The following is a 12529-nucleotide window of genomic DNA, read 5'->3' on the forward strand; positions in this document are numbered from 1 at the left end:
CATTCATCGTGGAAAACTGTTATGTTATCGTGGATGAAGTGGCTGCTTTGTTGGACATCATCCGTGGTTTGTTGCAGTTCCACGAAGTATCTGCACGGTGGCCGCGTGATCTGAGGCGTGGGCCTTGTGCCGCTTGGTCGCCGGGACCGTGGGTTCGAATCCCACTCAAGCCATGGATGTTTGTCCGCGTCTTTCTGTGTTATGTTTTCCTGCGTACAGGTAGAGGCCTTGCGACGGGCCGATCGCCTGTCCAAGGAGTCCTACCAACTGTCTTAATAGATCAAAGCCAACGAAAGTTGGGACCCGCAGATGCTCCAGGCATTGAAGAACGGGTCTCCTAATATTCGACAATTTCCCAAGAAGAGCTTCGTCGAGTATTTCGAAACATGTTAACGAGATGTGAAACTTGCTTGCGAGCACAAGGATGTCACTTTGAACATCTTTTGTGATTTAAGGTAAAAACAATTAATGTAATAACATGTATTAGTGACGAGAAATATTCGTGGCTCGCTGTTACTAGCGGCACCGAAACTGACTCGCCCGTGACTCACGCTTACAAGTCCCGCCTACGTCAACAGCACCGGCCGATAACGCAATGTAAGCACGACCGTAACCTCATAAATTGGAGACCCGGTAACATAAACCCTTTAAATCCAAAGCTTACCTAAAGAATGCTTAGGAATTGAGACCGTACCACAAAAAAAACACAACACTTCACCATTACAAAGATCAACTGGTTAATGTTTGAGGAAATAAGCATTTTTTATTACACCGATAATCATACTAAGCCCATGCATTAAAATGCAGTGTTACTGATTTTTAAAGCAGGTGATACGTAAAGTTACCATTTGGCTTTAAAGGGTTAATGAAATTTATCACTTTTTGGTATTTGCTACTGCTTCTCGACTATCAGTTTGATTTAAAATAAGATTCTTTACTTACGTAAGCTGTGAAGTATTGGGGCACGTCTTGTTCAAGGGTGCTTGGCATTTGGCCAAATGATGGTAATAAAAATTGTTTCTGAGATATGATCAGAGGCTTGTATTCATAATTTACACAAGCATTTAAAGCTAGTTAACGCTTTCCCATATCTTTGAGTCTTGCCTGTCACATTTCTGTGGTGCATCCTAGTGCCTCGTCTTTGTATTCACATAGCTGCACGTTCAGATCTTGTGACCTGTAACAGTGTTGGAGAATGACCGTCACACAAAAGATGATGTCCTCCGTATAATTTCTGATTTTATAGCTTTTCCTATATCTTCGGACTTCAGTGACATAATTTTTATGATTTTCGTATGTAAGAGTGGAATTTGAAACAGTAATGTCTTGGTATGAATTATGAGAATTTTATTGAAAATATGGTTTAGTTTAGATTTTAGTATATTCTTTATTAAAAATATAGCATTTGCTAATTGTTTTAATATGAACATTTGCAGAAGGAATTGAAGACGTACCAAAGACATCCTCCACAAACTGTTGAGAAGGCTTCAGAAGGGAAGCAGGATGCAGACGGTAGTCTTAAGTCGCCTGTGAGGCACTCCAATGCAGATCCATCACCTTTACCTGCCTCGTCGGTCTCTTCACTAGCTGCCGCCGCCGCTGCCGCTGCCCCAGCTCCAGAAAACCAAGTGAATGTAGAAGAACCTGTGCTGAACCAGGACAACGCCGATAACAAGGTACGCAGCTCACCAAGTAGCTCGAATGCTCCTCCTGTAGCGGACAAGTTGCCCGTCATGAAGAGTAGTTCCAAGGCCATGGTTAGTCCTGAGCAGCAGTTAGGTAAGGCTAAGTTTGCGGCACCAATCATTGGCAGCTCAAGTTCACTCCCAGCACCAGCCATGTTGATGCAGGAAGCGGCAATCGCGTTACCGCCACCCCACGCCAGTAACGACGTGAATATCGAGCAGTTGCAGAGCCGAATTGACCAAATGCTCGACAATGACAAGGCTTCTAAGGTCCCCAGAGAAGTGTAGCTCATGTCCGAGTAGTAGGAAATGAAGGGCTGAACTTCAAGAAAATAGAAAAGGCCTCCGCACATAAATATCGAGTTTATTTTTTTACGTGCATGTTGCAAGTTTCATGATCTTGTTTGTGTTAGTTGCATGGTTTTGTTTGTACCTTCCAGCAGTTAAATGCTTTTGCTTAGAAAACTGCAGTCTGTCTCTGCCAGAATTTTGCTGTTCATATTGAATCAGTAAAGCCATGTTGATCTAGAACAGTGGTCCCCAACCTTTTTGTGCCTACCGGCACATTCGAGAGTTTATGAGATCGTGGAGGGCACGAACCAATTAACAAAGCCAAATTTTCTTTTCTCTGGACAAATAAGATATGGACACCAAATAATACACAAAACAACACGACGTTTAATGATACAAGAAACCGCGCAATCAAAAGTACGTAGTTTTATAAGTACAATTATTATTACTCGAGTGGGAAGTTCGTGTGATGTTTGGCGCTGCATTTCATCGGCCAGTTTTTCAAATTTGGGAGTGTAGGATGATGTTGCTGCTTGCAAACTATCGTCAAGATGGGCGTCAGTAAGTAGAGATCTGCGCTTTGATTTAATGATGTTCATGGTTGAACGGCCTTCATTATTCAGTATAACCTCTGTCCGTCACAACGTGGGTATCCAAAAAAACCTTGGCGGGCGCCATGGCGCCCGCAGGCACCACATTGGGGACCACTGCTCTAGAGGTTGCTCACACAGAAATATTTCTCTCTCTTCTCGTGAGATGCTTTGCAAATAATAATTATAGCAAAGTATTTTTAATATTTTTACATTTTTATGCGTGTATGCACACGTGCTTTTTTATAAGACGTTTTATAAGTAGAAATGTCAGTACAAAACATTTCACTTTGTTTGAATTTTAATGTTGAACGTACAGCGACATTTGCTTATTTTCTAATGTGATGGTCATTGATGTTATGGGAATATATGCTGGAGAAAAGAAACAGGTTGTTTAGGAAGTCACTCTGAGGTTTTAGGAGGCTCTGTTTTCTTGCCCATTTTACGTATCGAAAACAAGACATTGAAGTGAATGCAAGTCGCAAAGTTGTTTTTATTAAATTTCCATGTGTGATTCTTTGTGAGATGGCGTTTGTGTAGCCTGGTGAGTTATGTTGAATTCTTAGTTTTCCTGCTCGCCAATTTTCACACGCTCTTCACTCGAGCAACTTGTTTCGAACCGGTGTGGCTGTCTTCTGTGTTATTGCACTAATGATCTTCTCCCTTATTGAATTGCTTTCGTGTGGCTACTATACCACCCAGATTTCTTCAAACTTCTTGTGACCTTCCTAAGTTATTTTGTCTGTAGGCGGATATCCGGTTTGTTTGTTTTAAAACTGTTGCGCGGTAACGGCAAGTTTAAATTTGTCAAGCCGTAGCACACGCAGTGCTTGCTTTCACTTGCAGCCGTCATCGTACTCGGACCACCGATCACATACACAAGTCTGGCGTACCGCAGTGCAAACACATGTACAGGAACGCATTGCTCTGCACAAACTTTGTGGTTAACTTTCAGTTCGGTGTTTTTAAAAATGTGTGCAGTGGTTAAGAAACTGTATAATATATAACCCACAGTGACCTTCTGTACACTATATTTTAGAATGAGATTTTTAATCGCTGTTCTTAATGCTTATAAAGAGTTTATCGAAAGCAGAAAAAATTAATTATGTTCTGTGTGTAGAAAGTAAAAGGGAATCTTTATGTCTGTGCCTTGTGTGCATGTGCGCACGCATATATGCTGTTTTTGAATTGGGGTTATTCTAGCGTTTCTGAGTTATGGGAGCAAAGTTATGAGCGTATTCACGCGCACTTTGTATCCAAGTGGAATTCCTTCTGAGGTTTTTTAAAGTGACCTCCGCTCCCCCCCAAACGACCTACATGGTGTGTAGTGGGACAGCAAAAAAAATACACGTGTTATCAGAAATGGAGACAAATTACATAAAATGATCATCAGTACTTTGTTAACATCATCACTTTCACTAATCGTGTTAACTTCAAGAAGTGGTTTCCTGCCCGCAACTTTCTCCAGTTTATCTGTTCTTGGAGCCACGGTCAAACATGACACAGGCAACTGGAATGGAATGTGACCAGGTGTGGAGAATTCACTGTTCAGAAGTTCCTCAACCTTGGGCCTGCACTTGGGATCTGGCTGGAGTGTTGCCTGAATCAACTTAATAGCAGATGATGATATCTCCGATGAGGGCGGTTATCTCATATTCACACCTCTTTATCCGAGAGAATGTCTCCTTCAGTGAATTAGTTTCAAATGGTGGCTTCCCAATCAACAAAGTGTACAAAATACAACCAGTTGACCATATGTCAATTTCAAAGCTATGGCGCTGCGTTTTCAGGATTTCTGGAGCGATGTAGTCGGCTGTACCACATGGTGTTCCATTTTGTTTGTCCATTATATTCAATCTTGGCAGCAATATCAAAATTTCCTATCTTCACATCCAAGTCATCATTGAGAAATAAATTGAAAATTTTGAGATCACGATGGATTATCTTGTTTTGTGAAGATAAATGACACCGAGTATTCTCTGTCGCACATAACACCGGACTTCAGCCTCAGTTAATGCTTTTCTGCGCTTGTATAACTCCATCATTGACCCTTTCATACAAAGTTCCAGTACAATATAAACGTTTTTATTATCCTCAAAATATCCGTGGAATCCCACCACATGTCTATGGATTAAACTTCAATGAATAGCGATTTCTTGAGTTAATTTATCTCTCAGAAAGTTCTTGGTCATCTGTTTTTTGGAGACAATTTTATCAGCATACACATTGCCAGTAGTTCCGCGCCGTAGCCGCTCAGTCTGAGGCATCACGCTTCGGACCGGCGATACGGAATGCGCGCTGGTTCGAGTCTCGGGGGAGATGAAATTTTCTCATGAGCTTTTGACCGGTGTATGGGACCGGTGCCAACCCAGCATCGTGAGGAAATTGGGGAGCTACAATGAGTAGCGTAATCCGGTCAGGAAAGCTAGCAATGGCTGGGGGTTCGTCGTGCTGACCACACGTCACTCTATATCTGGTTGGATGATCGTTCACCTCTGCTTAGGCATGTGAACGTGAGGCCAGCAGCCAGCTAGTCGGCTTTGGCTCTCTGGAGCTGTTACGCCACGGATTTAATTTTTCAGATTGCCGGTCTTTGTATCTGTTATCTCATAACACTTTACAAAACCACCCTTTCCAAGGAATCTGCCTTTTCTGTATGTTATTTAGGTAGAGAGGTGCTTCCGCATAGTACGATTTGAGGTTCTTGTGGCAGTATGTACTATGATGGCTGTCTTCTGGGTTGTAGCACCATTTAGTCTAGTGGAAGTCTGCCAACATTTCAGAGGTCCTTGCTGCCTCCCTCATCAGGGCAGTGACCTCTCTTTGACATGTCTCTCTTGCATGCCCTTTCCTCTCCTGTTGGCACTTGCCCTGATAATGGAGGCAGCTAGGACCTCTGAAATGTTGGTAGACTTCTACTAGACTACATGGCGCTACGACCTAATTGTTATTCTGCTTGTTTAAGCCTTTTTCTTTAACACAAAATTGACTAAAAGTCAACACTTAAATTCAGAAGTAGATACTTGTGTCATCTCTTTCTGGTATTTACTGGTTTTTAGAATCACCCTTTATTTTGAAGTTTTTTGAAAAAAAGTTCTTGTACTCTGTATTCTTTGCGTACTACCAGAAAAGAATGTCACAGGTAAGTTCTGAATGGGAAGTTATCCATATTACTTTACAAATAATGGCTTTATGTTCATTAATGTTTGTTATTTGAAGTGTCATATTTAAACTACTTTTGAGATGATGATGTTAGTCTTCTGGGTTATAAAATTATGTAGATGTGGATGCAGCGTTTCAAAGAAACATACGGTGTGTGTCAGGGTTGAAGATCGAGACAGTATGTTTCTCAGAACGTTGGCATCTACCTATAATTCTACACATCATCACAACCCAGAAGATCATCTTCACAGATGCGACAACTTCAGATCTTACATTTTAGAAGCTGAGATGTTGTTGTTGTTTATAAAACCTAACAGATGGTTTCAGTGTGCACTTAAGTTAACAAAAGCTGAAGTAGGTGGATGGATGACTCACAAAAACAGTAGAACAGTGCACTTCAAATGGAATGTAAAAGCTGTCCTTATACCTTAAAACCTCTCCAGTTCCCCTTGTGACATGGTACATGGGTTTAGTGACAATGGTAACATGGCAGAAGTAGACAACTCAGACATTCAGGGTTTTGTCGTAAGTCATACTCCCCACACTAAGGTTCACAATAATCAGGTACCAGCAGATTGTAGGTTGCTACACAATCAGTAGAGCATAAGGACGTAACATTTCGCACTTGTAGGTAGATCCCTATGCTGGTAAATGGTCTGTTCTGTATCAGAAAGCCGATGGTCATTGCCCGCAGTGAAATCTTCTTTGGTCATCTGCCACGTCAGTACAAACTGAAATTTTGAATAAGTAGGATCTGAGCTTTTCACCGTGGCGAATCTGAAGATGGCTGTCTTCTGGGTTGTTGCGCCATATAGTCAGGTAGAAGTTTACTGACGTTTCAGAGGTCCTTGCTGCCTGCATCATTGGTAAATTTCTACCAGACTTACAGCGCAACAACCAAGAAGACAGCCATCTTGAAATTTTGAAGATTCGAAGCCTCTCAGTTTGTTACATTCCGTTTTGTATTGACACAGCTGATTGCCTAAGAAGTCAGTATATTTAGTCACTGAAAATTTAAGATTTTATGTTCTGTAATTGTTTCATCAGCAGAATATTTGTATGATGATTTCACATATATCACTGGGTTCAACACGCATAACTTCCGAAGTCAAGCGGAGTAACAGATTTCGTCTCGGTTTAACACAGATCGAGACAGATTGAAACTAAATTCAATTAGAGTTAATATCCAGAGCAAAATTGATCATGAAGTGGATTGAATTTATTCATATTTTTCACGCATCACACGTGCCATGCCAATATGTGGAATTTAGTACAATTGAATGTCAAAAATCTGTGCATTTTAACAGAATGTGATGTGACATGCATCATCATGTTCTAACTTATGTGTGTTGTGGAGTTGTAACAGAGACCTGTAATATGTATGTGGTGTACTTATCTTATATAGCATGATGTTTTGTTGTGGTTATTGTGGATTGTTGTGATATACTCATTAAATAAATGCTTTATTTTGTTGCAACGTGTTGTTTGTCTGTGTAGCCAGGTTCAACCTGGGGTACGAATAATTACCAAATAGTAGGCAAGTTTGAAACTATTAGGACAAACACCAAATTAATTCATCTTGTGCACTGTTTGTGAAGAAACAAATGGAAATTACAAGTCAAAGTGACTGCTATACCCAGTTTATCTGTAGGCAAAGCACAAAATCATTTTTATATTCAACGAGCTGCAATAACTGGATGGGGGGGTGGGGGGGGGTGCTAGGAATTATAGGTTTTTAAATTTTACACATTTGTGTTACTTTAGTAGATTTAACTTTGCAATGAAATGGGAGAAAATGAATTATTACCATTGGGTAGCGCACACATTCTGCTCATAACTTGTAATCAACACAGCATCTCATCAAAACATTATTATTATTATTTAGTGTTCTGTCTGACGACAGGTCCATATGAACAGGATCCTTCCATCCTTTTCTCGGACTGGGACCTGTTCATATACGTTCTTGGCAGATGATCCAGAAGTGGTTTGCCATTGCCTTCTTCTGTGTGTGAATGGAGTAATTGTTGGGATGCCACGGAGGAAAACTCCGTGTTGCCTAGACCACGGCCTTGCCCAACACAAGTTATAAATTCGGGCACCGCCGGGAATCGAACCCGAGACCCCAGGATTACAAGGCCAGCGTTCTAACCGCTAGACCACCGTGGCTATATCAAAACATTACTAGAAGTTATTATCCTACCAGCACAAAACTGGCTGTTTCAAATTTTAGGGCCATATTTATTTAATTTTGAATAAACTAATTTTATGTTTTACTTTAACAGCAGTATGTCTTGCTTGCAGTTTATTCTGAATTCTTAGTTATCACGTATTGCCACTTCATGAATTTTAATGCACAAAATATCGAAAGATTTTGACATTTTTCTTAACTTAATAACAAATATTTTGGTCTTGAATTCCAGTTACGACTAGCATGAATGGACTCTTAGTGATGGAGAATAATGTAAATACCAGTTACCAGAAAACATAATATTAGAAGAACTGCGAATGGTACCAACATTTTTAAAATTATGGAATTGTCTCAGATTGAGTTAACAGACAGAATAATACCTAAGCAAGGCACAGATCATTAACCTTACTACTGTGCCGTGTGGTTTTACATTTTTAAATGCACAGCATTTCCACAGTACTAGTTCATGAGCGAGTTAGCTTAGCTGTAACCTGTCTTATTCCATAGTAACTACTATAAACCAAATCACAATCTTCCACGTCCTTACCAGTTAGGCATTCTGATAGGTCACAGTATCATTAAAGACCCCAAAAAATATCATATCTGCCAGACTTTTGTTGATTCAACTCAAATTATACCAGTTCCAATGTGCACTGTAATGCTACTTGTCGGAGGTAATTGTTTTAAGTGTGTGATGAAGGTGAAACGCAAGTAGTACTGCGCCGTGGCTGAACGGACGCCATGAACACCAGTCACAAAGCAACACAGAAGCGCATATGCGGTCCGGGACACAGTAAGTGACGAGGGTGCAACCTTCTATTTCAGTTTCAACATGGTGGAAACAAACCAGATTTTAATTGTACTCTTATATCTCCTGTACAGTGTCAGAGAGGTAAAATACCAACTTTTCAGAGAAACGTGCGTAGATTCTTCCAAAAAACTGGCGAGATTTGCACTTTGTAAATTTTGCATGATATCCAGAAGACCTTTTTAACATGGAAATCTTGTGGTCTTGTAAACATAACTTTATTCAAATGTTACGAAAAAGTTTCAAGTACTGGAGAGAGATGGCTGCACTGGAATAGAAATCAGGTGCTCTAGCAAAATTATAAGTGGATATCTTAACCCGACATTGCCAGTGCTTAATTATTATTATTATTATTATTAAGTGTTCTGTCTTACGACAGGTCCATTGCTCTGCCCAAAAAGAGCTCTCCAGTTGTCCCTATTCTCGGCTTCTCGCTTTAATTCCTGGAACGTCATCTTCTTTCCTTGTTTAAGGTCGTCGGTTAGCTGTATCAGTCTTCTTCCCAGTCCTCGCTTTCCTTCAACCTGGCCTTCGGTGATATCACTCAGTAATCCATTCCTTCTCATAATATGTCCCAGCCAGTTAGCTTTCCTTCGTGTAATCGCCTGCAGAATGTTTCTTTGCTCGTTGACTCTCCTCAATACTTCTTCGTTGGTCACTCGATCCGTCCACCTGATCTTCTCTATTCTTCTCCAACACCACATTTCGAAACTCTCCAGGTATTTCTGTTCCTTCTTCCCGAGTGTCCAAGTCTCTGCTCCATACAGCGCGACACTCCATACGTAACACTTCACTAGTTTCTTCTTCATCTCCAAGCCCAACTTGCTAGTGATAAGTATCCTCTTCTTGACGAAAGCTGCCTTGGCCATGGCTATCCTTGCTTTTACTTCCTTGGTGCATAGGGCGTCCGTCGTGACTATGCTTCCCAAGTACTTGAAATGCTCCACATTCTCCATCTGTTGGTTTCCAATTACAACGTTCAATGGTTCTGCTCTCGGTGCTATCCTCATTACCTTTGATTTTTCAATGTTGATTTCCATTCCATACTCTCTATTCAATTAGTTACACATTTTATGAGATGGAGAAGAAACTTGTTACATATTTAATCATCTTCTACGTTATAAGGACTTCGGATGTTAGGACTCCTCGGATTGTAGTGAAGATAAATCAACAACATAAAATACATCTCTAGAAGTTTTGTATCTTGTATGACGTGTAATCTGTAATCATATTGAATGTTTCATAAATTCTGTATAGGATGTCCTAAAAGTAATGGACAGGATATGCTGATTTCTGTTCACAGTTGTTGGTATTTGGAGTGAGTCAGTAACTTTATATGAACAATTTTCAAAGACTTCATAACTGAGGTATGGACTACTGAAATTGTCTAGCCATCTGCACTAAAGGATATTGTGACTTTCAGACGCTGAAATATGAGTGCAAAATATAAATTCAAGCACACCTTTATTCATAAGTGACACAACTACCTTTGCTTGGTTTGAGAGACCACTGCGTGTACAAATGTATCACCATTATTACAGATCGCTGACTGCGGTAATAGAACATGAAATTTTAACAAATACCAAAGTCTGCCGTGGGGCATGATCCTGAGCCAATTCTATCCATCTCAAATCCTCAAAACCTCTCCCTAAGATCCATCTTAATATCCTCTTGTCACTTTTCAGAGTCGTACAATTGAGTGCTTTCCAGTATATTCCCAGCCACACTTTTGTGTGCATTTCTAGTCTCCATCCAAGGTACATATTCATTGTCCTTGATATTATTGTAACAACAGAAGGAGACGTGTATAAATCACGACGTTACTCATTGTGTAATATCCTGAATTGTTTATTTACTTAACCTTTCTTAGTTACGTAAATTTTCCTGAGAATTTTGTTTTCAAAAACTTGTCATTCATGTTCTTACCTAAAAAGTAACAAACCGCTCTTCACCACCGTAAAATAAATTGTTAACAGGAAATGAGAGCGTATGCCACAGAAATGGTTGACTGGAAGATAATACTTACATGTACCACATGTGTTTTATTTAAAAAATAATATGCCATGGCTCTGTTAGACCCAGAGCAAGTGCTTCATGTTCCTGGACTATAGTTCTACTCATTACAATTTAAAACTCTGAAGAAAATCTCTTGTTTGCCGGTGACTTCATTGTCTGCTTGTTGATATAAGAATATCATGATAAATATATTATGCACGTTAGTCAGTACAAATACAAAATTATTACACACACTGATTACCCAGTGGATTTTGATTACATGAGATGTGTATGGCTTTGATTATTGAGGGAGGTTCCTTCCGCAGATACTTTGCTTGAGTGTGGAGAGTCCTCTACATGTCTCGCCGTATCAGAATGCTAAAACCGAGAAATTCCCTGCCTCCTCCTTTTGTTTCGAAGTGACGGAAAACTAATATCAGTGGATTTACTGTAGGAATGTAACAGACTATCACAAACTGTGACTGGTCCAGAGTGGTCATAAGCATGGGTCCCACATGCATGTGTTAACCCATTCAAGTCAGACATGAAAGACTGAAGAAAATGTAAAAATAAAATATTCCTCGTTACCAGCCTGGGTCTTTTCTCTGTTAATTCAGATTACTGTTGTTATGAGGTAATGATGAATGTCATCGTGAAATTAAGAGAAAAATAAACTAAAGAAATGCATAATATCAATTCAGTTGGAGACATGCTATCTTCGTATGTTTTCTAAAAGGAAGCTCTGAATATACGTGTAACTAATTATTTGTGTTTATGCGGGTGAAAGTGTGGTCACACAATCTCAAAAACCAATGCAGAGTGAAAGTATTTTGAAAATACAGTACTTAAAAAGTATATGGGGCATAACAGATTATGGAATGTGTAAAATTACAGTGATTAGCTTCTTGGTATTCTATACGCAGCTTTATTCCAGTGACGTCATTGAAGGACAGGACGATATTAAGAGGTTTAATAGGTTCTAAGTACCTGGACTGACTCAAGATATTGTGTGGTGGGTTTTGTGACGACGGGCATTGAACTCTGGTTTTATGACACATTTCCTTGATTAGCCGACACCCGTTGATGGACCATAGGAGCTCCGTACCAAGTAGTTACTTGGCAGTTTGTTCTCAGGTTCATTCGAGTATGTGAAACCAACAAGACACGTCACATAAACCCACAAAAATATTTATGTTGATTTATAAAACAAAAGATAAAATGTTCCTTTTATTTGTTGTTCCTGCCTGCAGGCATCTGGCCAAAGATCAACAACACCCCAAATAAACCCTGAAGCACTGTTAAGCCAGGAGAGGGCACAACAGTCAAATAACGTGGCTCCGGTTCCACCACCAGGACAGGAGAAACATGAGGATGGCAATGAAAAGATGGATCCTGAGGTACCCAATCTCCCAAGACCTGCCATGGAAGACCCCTCAAACAAATGGAAGCACCGTCCCAATGTGCCAGCAGAAGCTGTACCTGGTCGTCAAGGACACGTGTACCACCAAAATGCACAGGTAAGAAAGGTGGATGGAAGCAAGTTTAGCTGTTCAAAACATGTACACAGTTTTTGATATTCATCAGATATTAGGATAATCAAATCATGGAAGACAGGATGGGCAGAACATGTAGCACAGACAGATGAGATGATAAATGGGTACAGAATTTTGGATGAAAACCTGAAGGGAAGAAACCACTTGGGAGATGGAAAGATAATGTTATTATGGATCCTAGAGAAAAATTGTGCGTAAGGATATTGACTGGATTCATCTGCCACAGGTTAGGATCATTGGCAGTCTTTCATGATGAA

The 12529-nt window shown here is 40.1% G+C and overlaps 1 protein-coding gene and 1 pseudogene across 4 annotated transcripts in view; one reads left to right on the forward strand and one right to left on the reverse strand.

Annotated features, from left to right (window-relative positions):
• LOC110837096 (uncharacterized) overlaps positions 1-12529 on the forward strand; it is an 88852-nt gene that overhangs the window by 68885 nt on the left and 7438 nt on the right. For all 4 annotated transcript variants that reach the window (XM_022078919.2, XM_022078922.2, XM_022078921.2 and 1 more), the window contains exons 6-7: positions 1437-1676; positions 11970-12236. In XM_022078919.2, the coding sequence (XP_021934611.2) occupies positions 1437-1676; positions 11970-12236 (507 nt within the window). The remainder of the gene's footprint in view (positions 1-1436; positions 1677-11969; positions 12237-12529) is intronic.
• Positions 3849-5207, reverse strand: LOC147873788 (serine/threonine-protein kinase PLK1-like; annotated as a pseudogene).

This window comes from Zootermopsis nevadensis, unplaced genomic scaffold (genome assembly GCF_977971745.1).
Source record: "Zootermopsis nevadensis isolate Lab colony 2312 unplaced genomic scaffold, Znev_1.0 Znev_ptg000016l, whole genome shotgun sequence".
Classification (NCBI taxonomy): domain Eukaryota; kingdom Metazoa; phylum Arthropoda; class Insecta; order Blattodea; family Termopsidae; genus Zootermopsis; species Zootermopsis nevadensis.